Raw genomic sequence first — 12,408 nt, 5'->3', positions numbered from 1 at the left:
TGGTGGATCGGATGATGCTCTGTCAAATGAAAAAATCGAAATAAATTTAAATTTATCGATTAATTTATTCTGTAAATGGCCAAAAAATGTGAAATTGAATAGTTAGTAAAAGGTTGAATAGTTGTGACTACAACGTGAAAGTTGTGGGTTCGGTTCTCGCTCGAGGGAATGAATTATTGAGGCAAAAACGAGGCATTCAGGTTCGCAACTCCACATGCTATGCCCCGAAAATTCAACAAATGGGGAACGGAGTGTAATACAATATAACAATAATTTTCATATTTCCACTCCGGTAAGACAACTATACAAAAAATATAAATACTTATCACTAGGTTCTCTGCATACCCTGCTATAGTATTCATATATGAATATAAATTAATAATTAAAAATTTCACAGTGAGTGCACTCTCTGCTCTCAATTCACCAGCTGGATAAAGCAAATCAACCTGCAAGTATATAAGAAGCAGGAGTACGATACACTGCTCTGCACCCTGCACGCGCAGGACGCGCGCAGTGTGCACGCTGCACTTAATAATGATTTTCATTGGGATATGGCTATTGCTGAGGTAAGTTTTTTTCTTATTAGTCTGTGTGTTATCCGAGTTAGGACACTCTTCATAATTTTCTGTATTTACTAAAATTTAAAGCGCTGGATAATGAAACTCAACCCAGTACATTGCTGGAATGAAAATAAATTAAGTAGTGAATCTCCCTCGAGTGGGACTTAAACTATTACTAGGAATGAACTATTTTTATTAGGAACCACTCTTCCAGCTAATATCAACCCGCAACTACACTAAGTACGAGCTAAACAAATCACTCAATGAACTACTCGAGCAAATGAAGTTGCACCTCCTGGAGGATGTGGGCGCACCTTCTACTAAGCTATTTGGGTGTTTGACATCTAATGTTACTAGGAATGCTTTTGGACATGCTGCTTTGTAAGTCATTTATGAATTTTCATTTATTTGTTAAAGAAAGAGGGGGATGAATAACCCTGAATTTGACTATCTTTACCTTACTATACAGCTATTTACGAATCTTATTAGGAATTAGCTATTAGCATACAGGTTAGAATCGAACCATGAGTCTGTAATGTAAGAAACAAGAATATAAAAAAAAAGCATACACGCTAACTAAATACTTAGGGAGACTCACTACCTTAAATTTCAGATAATAACATGAGATCCGCTTTAATCAATCTGGAATAGTATCCAAGATTACAGATTACAAATCCAAAAAAATTTTAGAAGTATGTTTTTAAAAAATTGAAAATCAAATTTATATAGTACTTATGTATTTATATATATAAAATAATGCACATTTAATCCACACATACAGATTCGCCAAAGTGCTAGCTCGTACAGCGAAACTTATAAGAACAGAACTACCCTATCTCCAAGAAATATCAGGATTCACTGACCTCCCTTATCTAAAGCAGTTACGAACGAATGTAGCCCACACTCTACATGGTCAAGATTCCCTGTCGAAATACTTGGTGAATGCTGGAGAAATGAAAAAGGAGCTAAGCAAGTTAATCTATAATGAAGAATTGATTAATAATATTGAAAAAGCGAATGTTGATTTAGTTTTGGTAAGTTAAAATTGTTTTTTTTTTTAATATCTTAAGTAATTCTAGAATTAAGCCCAATATATAAAAATATAAAACTATGTATATACGTATATACATATTATTAAAGTTATATTTTATTATTATAATATACCATATTATCAGTGGCGAAAGGTTAAAGGTTAAAATTTTTCAAAATCCCTTCTTAGTGGATGTCCAGATTACGAATGTTAGCTTCTGTCCAAATTTGAAGTTTCTACGCACAGCGGTTACGGCTGTGCGTGCGTCTTACCTCAGTCAGTGAGGATAAATCCTTTTATATATATATATATAGATTATATATTTTAACTTAAGAATTGTCATATTATGTTATTGATTTTTTATAGGATTAGAAACTTCTATTTTTATTTTTTAGTTGAAAGATCCACAAACAAATGATGATTATATTTCTATAGAAAACTACACATGGAAAAATATTTGCGAAGAATATAATTGCAAAGACATTATGCGGATCATATCGAAGCATACCAATATGACTCTAGTGACGACTAATGTAAGTTTGCTTATTGAATTAAGTCAGTAAATAATCTTAATCACAAATTAATTCTATAATTCAATTTTTAGCTAACAAAGCTCCAAAATAAACAATTCTGGCAGTTCACCTTCATATCGAACATACTAGAAAACCTAGAGTCTACTGTAGAGCACATGGCGCGGGCGCTCGGAGTGCTCAGTAACATGGAGGTGAGGCGCGCGGGGGAGGGACGCCTCGCCGCCGTGCTCGATGTGGCCTTTCAGGTCCTAATGGACGATGTGTTGGACGATGTTGTTTATAGGTAGCATACACGCACACTCACGCACATACACACACACTCACGGACACAAGTATATATTCCTTATTGCAATTAAAACACGTAATTAAAAAGTTAGTTAGTTAACATAGGTTTATTTCTAAAGGAATACTCTTCCAGCCAATATACAGATAAACGAATATTAAATATCCTAATGTAAAACAGAATTTATATGCATACATCGTTGAAAAATGTAAAAATTACATAATACCTCTATATTTTTTAAATTCCCTAATTTCAGCATTCTAGGCCTACTGAAAGAATTAGCACCAGTAGTTCGCGATACTCCCTTAGAGCGCGACGTGACAGCGGTAACGGACGGCTTGAATATAATTCGACAGTTCAAAAACTATCTTATTGAAGAAGATATTAGATGTAAATATGTATTTACTAGATAACAATAGTTATAAAAATATTTTTTATTTTATTTTTATCATCTTAATGCAGAAAGAGAAGAGGATACAGCGAGAAGCTGAAAAAGAATGTAGAGTTTTAAGACACTGGGTTTTTAGGTTGCCGCTGCATACCCTACCCAAAAAATCTTTTTTTTATTTCTGTATTATAAATTATCAGTAATTTGTGTATTCTCAGTGGGGAAATTTATCAAATAAGATATATAGGAATATATGAGGTCATCGTGGCGCAGCGACGCAGCGTCTTATTGTAAACGCAACAGCTTTGAGTTTGTTTCCCACTCGTGCGTTGAGTGAGGGAATAAGTAGTTGAGGAGTCTTGCCAATATATTTCCTCTACAATTCTATACGACAAAAGAGCGTGAAGCAGTTTTTTTTATTTATTCTTTATTATATACAATTTAAATAAAAAATATGCACAAAGGAGGCCCACCCTTGCCCAATTGCTAAATTGCCCAAAAAGCATTTTCTATTGGCTACCATTTTCAATTGTCATTTGGGAAACTAAGTGGTTATTTATAAAATATATAAGCATTATCTTTATCCTTATTTTAGTATAGTGAATTTATGTGATTTCTTTTTTTTTTTCAGTAAACGTGTCCCAAATATTCACAAATCCAGAGCGAATAGAGTCATCTCTCAGTGACTTGGGCATAAACAACACTAATTTCTGGTCGCTCGCCGCGCCCCGCATACACACTGGATACATTGCTATTAAACCAGTATGCATTTAAATTATAGTTCAAAGAAATTATACATTACCTTAGATACCGTTTGTAATTGTCTTGTTTCCTCTACAGCTATTCACTCAAAAACAAGGCATCTATAACATAAGCGACTTTGCATGTCAAATAGACAATACTTCCAAGATCCTCTTGGAAGGAGCTGGTCCTCCAGGAGTGTCTCCCGAGGACGTCTATGCAGCTGTGGTGGAACAGTTCTGCAGCATCAGCGATTATCAGGCTAAGGGAGTGGTGACAGCTTTATTAGAGAATGTCGATTTTCATTTTGTTATTGATAAAGTGAGTATTTAAGTTTATTTTATATTTTGTATTTTAAATGTTACTACTTCTTTATTTTAAAAAAATACAGTTGTATTTCACATAGTGGTTGGTGTATCTATTTGACCTAGGCTTTATAAGCATATGAGTACGCGGGTATATTTTTACATTTAAATTATATATTTAATTTACAGCTAAAATTATTCTTATTAAACAAGCTATTCATGGCATCCAATATAACACAAGCTGAAGGTGATACTGTTATGGCGGAACTTATTGACATAGCAGCCATAGTGCCTGAGGTGCGAATGAGACTCGAACCCGTGACTGCCGCGCTGGCAGATGAGCCTCTGTTGAAGAGAATCAAAAAGAGCAAGTCTTTTGGGCATATGTTAGCTTGTAAGTATTTTTTAGTATTGCCTTTTAAATGAGATTTTTAATTATCACATTTCTTTTAAAACATGTTTCACTTGTTTTTCTTACATGAAAAATTAAGATATTGTATATCTTAATGCTAATACTTATACTTATTTATATTTATATATATAAGAATATTCTTAAGTGCGCTGGGAATTTATAGATTTTTTTATATCAATCAAACAGCAATCAATACTATTTCTTCACCTGCAAGCGGACAGATGCCGTAGCACAAGTATCACCGTACGCGGTGTCAGGGTTTAATTAAATTTCTTTTGAAAAATATTGAAACCCATTTTTCAATTTTCATCAATGTGGTCGAAAAAATTGAAACAACAACGCTTTTCCAGCAAAAAACTGGAAAAGTTAAATGAATTGATAATCTCTAATATTAAAATTTTATGTTATAGCACCAGAAATCCTAGAAGAAGTAGGTCTAGCGGTGTGCGGCAAACCCTTCCATACAGACATAAGCCGGTTCTACAAGGCGGTGGCGCGCACTAAGGATTTGTCTGACGCGCCTGACAAGAAACAACTAGAGTCATTGCCTAGTAAGAGTTTCATTATGTAATAAAATTTAGCTTTATTCAGAGGGAACCTAGCGTTAAGACAGTCAGTTCATCACGCATCACTTTGCATGTTCAGTAACGGATCTTAGCGCTGCGCTTTGTCTTAACATTAGTTTCAATGTTCCCTGTGCTATGTGAGTGTACTATATGCTGTTAAATGCGAGATGCAAGGTGAATGTAAAAAAACTGTTTTAAATGCATCCATACCTATATTATAAATTCGAAAGTAACTCTGTCTGTCTGTCTGTCTGTCTGTCTGTCTGTCTGTCTGTCTGTCTGTCTGTCTGTCTGTCTGTCTGTCTTTTCTGCAATCAGGGCCAAACCGCTAATTTAATTGTGATAAAATACTCATATAGAGATACTTGAGGGTCCCGGGATAAACATAGGATACTTTTTTTTTCTCATATTTGTAATATTTTCGTTATATACCAATATATTAAAATAATTAATTTGACAAGGAATTTATTCCGCCATGTTAATAACAATCGTCGCTACGCGTTGCTAAGCAACAGCTTGCAAAGTTTGCTGATTTAAGAAAACGTCACCCACAGTGAGTTTGCTTAATGCATACATGGTGCGCGCCGATATAGATTTATACAAATCTCTTTATACAAATCATTAACAAAAATTAGATTTCTATAATTTGATATTCGTCCTTATGAAAATAAATATAGTAGTCACTTTTAGCATTTCATCTAGATGGAAATTATAATTTACTGTATAACATTCTAATAAATAATTAAGATGTGACTGATTCCAAATGACCTAGCCTTCGGGCGGCATAATATGAGTATGACCGACGCGAACGGGCGGATGACTTTGATGATTTTGTAAATTTTTATAGATTTTCGAATTACTATTATTTTTTATGTAATTATTTGCTGCTTATAATTAATTTATCTCAGTTCGGTTATCTATACCGATGTTATACACTTAAAATATCGTAATTTTAATCATTTGAGATTTTATTTAATACTGTTCGCAAAAATTAATAATTATTTAATATAGAAAAATGTTTAGTACGCGCGCACAGCAAACTTTAGGTTTTTTTTTCTAATATTAAGAATTTCCTTTAGTTACTTTTACTTCTTTGGTTTGTTCATTTCGGTTACTCAGATATTTTTTCTAATAATAAATCTCCACTTATTATTATTTTTTAACTTATTTTAATGATTTAGGCTTATATTTTCGCGGGCGTAGCCGCGTCCGGGCCCACTAGTAATCTATATATATAAAAGGACTTGTCCTCACTGACTGAGGTAAGACGCACGCACAGCCGTAACCGCTGTGCGTAGAAACGTGAAATTTGGACAGATGTTTACTTTCGTAATCTGGACATCCACTAAGAAGGGATTTTGAAAAATTTTAACCCTAAAGGGGTGAAATGGGGGTTGAAAGTTTGTATGGAAAAAAAATTAAATCGGGACCGATTTATATAAAATTTGAAATTTAGATTTTTAAAAGTATTTAATTGAACACGTGTTTCATCGTTTTCTAGAATTCTCCCCCTAAGGGTGCAAATAAGCAATTGAAAGTTTATATAGGTTTTTTTTAAATCGTCATCAATTTTTATAAAATTTGAAATTCAGACTCTTAAACGTATATAATTAAACATGTGTTTCTTGGTTTTCTAGAATTCACCCCCTTAGGGTGCAAATAAGGGGTTGAAAGTTTGTATGGGAAAATTCTTAAATCGCCACTGATTTTTATAAAATTTTATATTTAGACTCTTAAAAATATTTCATTGAACACATGTTTCATGGGTTATTACAATTCACCCTTAAATACGCAAGCGAAGCTGCGCGCGTCCGCTAGTAACCTATAAAACTATAAAAAATATTTTATTAAACTAATTAACGTTAAATTGTCAATTACTTTACAGCCGATTTCTGCCGCACTCTTTACAAGGACATCATAACGATGGACGGTGGTAAGATCGTGTGGAGCTTCATCAAGCCGCTGATCCTAGGGAAGATACTGTACACACCTCCTAGTCCTGCTGTTGAAAATATTATACGACAGGTTTGATTGGCAATATCTATTTCGTCTTTTACTCGTACACCTCAAAGGTGTTGAGGCCTTGTCGCAATGGAATACCATCTAGTTGCAAACACGTGGTTGTGATTTCGATCTGCACTAGGGGAATTCCTCCCTGGTGCATAATGTATGGGTTCTCTGACACTCAATGTATCTCGAATTTAGATAGAATTCTCTGGGGGCGATACAAATATTTTTTTATGGACCAATCTTTACGTAAAATGAAACTTTGTATTACTATTGCTTAAAAAATATTAAACCATAGAACGGAACAGGCACCAATTTAATTATGCTTTCCTATTTTTTTATATAAATACAAAACCACACCTGCATTTTGCTAAAAAACCCTTAAAATACTGAAAAATCCTACGCTTAAATCTAACAGCGTCTTTTTAATAGATGTTATTAATTTATAAACTAAACTTCTTTTCCAGGCCAACCTAACGTTCGAGCCCACTGCCAAACTAGTCAACTTAATCCACTCGTTCGCCGTCTCCTTCCCTTCAGTGAACAAACTGACGTCACATAAAAATGGATTAGATGCACTGATAAACATAATGTCATCCCCAAGATATGAGGAATTGAGAAAAAGCATCATGGGTGACGTGAAAGTACCTGATATGGATGTAGATAATATGTTTGCTACTTTTGGTGATACCAAGGTATTTGAATAAAATAACATATTGCAGTATGACTTATGTAACTTCTTGATTATTTTAAATGAAGAAATGTTATGAGTACTGAAGTAACTTAATAAGTAGTATAAATTAAAATATATATTTTAATTTAAAGATTTAAAATCTTTGTCTGAATCACAGAATTTTATTCCAGCTTTACGCTGTATCAATCATTTAGCAGGGTAGGCAGACGAAAGCTAGTGTTAAGACACTCCGCTCTCCACTTTAAGCTATTTTTTTTAAGACATTGTGTATTGAGTGGCGCAACTCAACGCCACTATCTAAAAAAGATAAAATAAAAATAATAAAGAGATAAAACTTTAGAAAACATATTTCTTACTTCCAGGCTCTAGGTCACCTACTGCAGCAGGCGTCCCAATTACTCCACTGCGTAAGCCTCGACCGCTTTCGGGCGTACAGTGATGAACGAGCACTAGCCTTAGAAGCTGCAAGACTCGCCGTGCTGGGGGAATTTTCTGCTGGTAAGATCCGACTAAGTGGCGATCACTCTTTAATTTAAAACTTATCAGAAGTAAGTCATAGCAAAAGAAAAATAACTAATAAAACAAATAAGTACCACGTGTAGGTAGTGATTAGATAAACATTAATCTATATATATAAAAGGACTTGTCCTCACTCACTGAGGTAAGACGTACGCACAGCCGTAACTGCTGTGCGTAGAAACGTTAAATTTGGACAGGTGTTTACTTTCGTAATCTGGACATCCACTAAGAAGGGATTTTGAAAAATTTTAACCCTAAAGGGGTGAAATAGGGGTTCAAAGTTTGTATGGAAAAAATATTAAATCGGCACTGATTTTTATAAAATTTTTAATTTAGATTTTTAAAAGTATTTAATTGAACACGTGTTTCGTGGTTTTCTAGAAATCTTCCCCTAAGGGTGCAAATAAGGGGTTGAAAGTTTGTATAGATTTTTTTTTAAATCGGCACCAATTTTTATAAAATTTGAAATTCAGACTCCTAAAAGTATTTAATTGAACACGTGTTTCATGGTTTTCTAGAATTCTCCCCCTAAGGGTGCAAATAAGGGGTTGAAAGTTTGTATGGAAAAATCTTTAAAACGCCACCGATTATTATAAAATTTTAAATGTAGACTCTTAAAAATATTTAATTGAACATGTGGTTCATGATTTTCTAGAATTCACCCCCTAAGGGTGCAAATAAGGGGTTGAAAGTTTGTATGGAAAAATCTTGAAATCGCCACCGATTTTTATAAAATTTGAAATTTAGACTCTTAAAAATATTTCATTGAACACATGTTTCGTGGTTTATTAGAATTCACCCCTAATTACGCAAGCGAAGCTGCGCGCGTCCGTAAAAAAAACACACACATAAAAAAACAATACTTCTAGTGCACTAGACCTCATGGAGTAATAGTAAAGAAAATGCTTGTGGGCATGTACAACCCTAGATAAACAATATAAACCGGATCATCCTTTATGTAAATTTTCATAGTGAACTAGAAATAGTGTAATCTCTAAAAATTATCTTTTAACAATATTAATTGAGTTGTTTATTAATATAACAGGCTTGGTTTTCATGAATATGAGTGTTGACCAGAGGGAAATACCGTTGAACCTTGAGTACAAAATACGTATGGACATCAACAACGTGCCTACTACTAAGAGATTGAAAAATTAGTGAGTATGCAAACAATAATTACTTCAGATATACTTTGTTATATATATTATTAAATAAGCGAGAAGTCGAGAAAGTTGTACTAAAAGTTGAATTCTGCCAATCAAAACTCAATTATTAAATGGGATGGAAAGTGGGAAATGAAGTATTTAAAGTACTTCGTTTTCACTAGGTGCCCTAAGGTTCACAAGGTAAGCTGGCTGTGTGAAGCTGGTTTTTTTAAGTATTTACTTTGTACAAGAAGGTTGACGTTGTTATTCGACAAATAAACCACGTAAATACATTTATACTTGTTGCTTACATTTTACTTCTTATTCTTCTCTTTCTTATTCTAACCTAAAACTGCATTTAAGCAGCAATTGTTTGGAAATCAGTTAGTGATTTTGTATAATACTCGGTTGTATTTGATGTTGTCTTTAATTTGAAGTCGAAATCTTGACATATATTTCATATTAAAGGCGTCGCAAAGAAACCCATAAAAGGTTACCTAATTATAATTCTTAAAATATCCTGCAGCCTCTGGACTCCTGGCCCAGAATCAGACTTTCTAGAAAACATGAGATACTTCCGCGGGTTCGTACAAATACAGGATATGATAAGCAAAGCTGTCGTACAGGTCACCACCAATGACTATAAGAACGTGGAGAAAAGAGCAAGTCATGAGGAAGAGGATTGGGAGGTTTATACGCAACAAGCGCCTTACCCTTGTTATAGGAGAGACTTGTAAGTGATATGATAAGTTATTTGATATTGTTAATTACTATATTCTAACAATTATAGACGTGTTTGTGGCCTTCTATCATCAGAATTAGAATTTTAAAATATTTTTTAATTTTGCAGTTTCCAAACATCTCTATACGAATCACAGTCTTTAATAATAGCATTTTTCTTCTCTCTGCTGTTCACGGTGTCCTCTGCCGTGCGTTTTATAGTAGCTGACAAGGAGTCTGGGAATACCATGGTATGTTTTAAATTTTTATTTCCTTTGTAAGCTGATGTTCTTAATTTTTAACGTTTTTTATCCTTTTTCTAAAATATAATTCTTGAAAGGAGCTACTCAACATCTTGAATTTTACTGAACTTTATTTTTAGTTGTGTAAATCAATCAATATACAGATGTGACTTAATACATGCAGTCCAATTTTAATAACTTAGAATTAGTTCTCGTTATTTTCTAATACAACATCAATTTCATTAACATAAGTGTTCTTGCTAATGCCGCGAAAATATTAAATTAAATGGGATGAAATATTAGCTATATTTAATAGTATACATATACAAATTTCAATATTTATTGTATTTTATAATATTGTATTTTAATTACAATAAAACAAATGCTTTACTTTTCAGTTAATGTCCGTAATGGGGGTAAACTTACACTACCACTCACTGTCCTGGGCGGCGTGTACACTGTTGGAGCTAGCGGCGGCGGCGGCCGGCATGTTGTGCGTGCTGTGCGCCGGTGGCGTCCTGCCCCGCAGTGACCCAGCAATGCTGTATATGCTGCTACTGGCCTTCGCTTTCTCTGTGCTGGCCTTCTGGTAACTTTTTTAGCTTCACGCTGTATCCTGCCTTTAGGTCACTCCGCTCTAAATATAGAACAACCATAGCAATTTTTTTTTGTCACAGTTACATGATGTCAACACTGTGTTCGTCGGCGAGCTCGGGCGCGGTGGTGGCGGGCATCGCCTACCTCATCACCTTCATGCCTTTCGTACTCATACTGTCTTTGGAAGCAGTACTTAGTAGCCCACTTAAGATATTGGTTGTGAGTACTTTTAGATTTTCCTATAGTATTGTGATACATATTTGGTATAAAGCCGCGGCGTTGATTTTTACTACTCAACAAGCAATGCAAGTGAAGTTACTCTACTATAACTACTCTGTCAAGATGTTATAATTAAGAGCTTGAAAGGAAAATTTCACGTAAGTTTTGTGCTCATATTTTTTTTTTCTCACCTACTCATTCTAGATACACCGTTAGCCTTTTTTGTTATTAATTAGTTTCTCTTTAACATATCTACGAGTATCTTTGCACAGAACCTCTCAATGTCATCCTCCCTCTGCTATGCGTTCCTCCTCGTCACTCGACTCGAGGCCATGGGTTCTGGCGCGCAATGGCAGCACCTGTGGGATGCACCTGGGGACATGAGCATAGCTATGATGTGTATCATGATAATGGTAGACGGTGTCCTCATGCTGGTCGTGGGATACGTTGTGGACAGGTTTTATGGTGAGTGAGTTAAAGAGTAGCTGTTATTTTATATTGTTTTGAATTTAAAATATTGGAATTACTTTGTCAATTTATATTTTGTTCCATATTGACTCTCGTGATAAACTATTTTATTTTAAATTGATTTTTCACAGATAAAACATACTATATTTTTTCACTATTATAAGGGTTAGTTGGTTACTTACCTCTACGCAATGTATGGACTTTCTACAGTCACGAGAATCTTTTTATTCCGCGGTAGGAAGCCAACGAGAATCCAATCCTCAACCATTGTGTTAATAATAATCAAATGCAATCCAATTGTACAACAGTAGCCTTAACTATTTCTTATAACATCAACTCTTGCTTATTATATTTTAGAAAAATTCATGTGTAATTTTTTCTTAACTAAATCTTTATTGTTTTAAATTAAAAATATTGTAATATATACTCGTATACAGCTTCACGCTGTATCCCGCTCATAACATGGCAGGCAGATGGAACCTCGAGCCTAGTGCTAAGACACTCCATTGGGAATGGGATCAAGACATTTCCGTTCTCCACTTTTCGCGGGGCATTGGTCAGTTGGTCGTTATTAGAACGGGAAAATGAAAATATTAAATACTCCCTATGAAATATTAAATGTTTCCTCAGAGAGAATCGAACAAAGAACCGTCGCGCTTACAGTTACACCCTTGTGCCCTGTTGCCACCTGCATTGGTAACAAAAATAAATTTATTTCAGGCATAAAAAGCGAAAGCAACATCACAATATGCCCCGCATCAGGCGAGAAGGCGGGTGTCAGCATTGTGGGTGTCAGTAAAATATACGACGCGGGAACTGAACGCGCATACCTCGCTCTCGATAACGTTTCCATGGAGTTACATAAGGGACAGATTACTACGTTATTGGGACACAATGGGGCCGGAAAGACTACGCTTATGTAAGTTTGAAATTTAAACTATTTTAAATTAAATCCGATTAAATTGCTTGTCATAAGCAG

At 34.5% G+C, this 12,408-nt stretch overlaps 1 protein-coding gene across 2 annotated transcripts in view; it reads left to right on the top strand.

Annotated features, from left to right (window-relative positions):
- Positions 1–12,408, top strand: part of LOC146533242 (uncharacterized) — a 70,741-nt gene that overhangs the window by 36,175 nt on the left and 22,158 nt on the right. For both annotated transcript variants that reach the window (XR_014878646.1, XM_085196291.1), the window contains exons 27-46: positions 398–566; positions 775–941; positions 1,342–1,594; positions 1,986–2,123; positions 2,195–2,406; positions 2,663–2,796; positions 3,426–3,556; positions 3,635–3,856; positions 4,030–4,234; positions 4,663–4,803; positions 6,704–6,843; positions 7,293–7,520; positions 7,882–8,017; positions 9,084–9,195; positions 9,710–9,916; positions 10,034–10,154; positions 10,544–10,734; positions 10,823–10,961; positions 11,234–11,426; positions 12,150–12,348. Coding sequence is in view for 1 of the 2 variants with exons in the window: in XM_085196291.1 (XP_085052417.1) it covers positions 398–566; positions 775–941; positions 1,342–1,594; positions 1,986–2,123; positions 2,195–2,406; positions 2,663–2,796; positions 3,426–3,556; positions 3,635–3,856; positions 4,030–4,234; positions 4,663–4,803; positions 6,704–6,843; positions 7,293–7,520; positions 7,882–8,017; positions 9,084–9,195; positions 9,710–9,916; positions 10,034–10,154; positions 10,544–10,734; positions 10,823–10,961; positions 11,234–11,426; positions 12,150–12,348 (3,438 nt within the window). In the remaining variant the exon portion in view is untranslated. The remainder of the gene's footprint in view (positions 1–397; positions 567–774; positions 942–1,341; positions 1,595–1,985; positions 2,124–2,194; positions 2,407–2,662; positions 2,797–3,425; positions 3,557–3,634; positions 3,857–4,029; positions 4,235–4,662; positions 4,804–6,703; positions 6,844–7,292; positions 7,521–7,881; positions 8,018–9,083; positions 9,196–9,709; positions 9,917–10,033; positions 10,155–10,543; positions 10,735–10,822; positions 10,962–11,233; positions 11,427–12,149; positions 12,349–12,408) is intronic.

Source organism: Heliconius melpomene, chromosome 13, assembly GCF_056956725.1.
Source record: "Heliconius melpomene rosina isolate 202511_hmr_F chromosome 13, ASM5695672v1, whole genome shotgun sequence".
NCBI lineage: Eukaryota > Metazoa > Arthropoda > Insecta > Lepidoptera > Nymphalidae > Heliconius > Heliconius melpomene.
The sequence above is the reverse complement of the archived record's forward strand: the minus strand, read 5'-3'. Positions and strand labels throughout refer to the sequence as shown.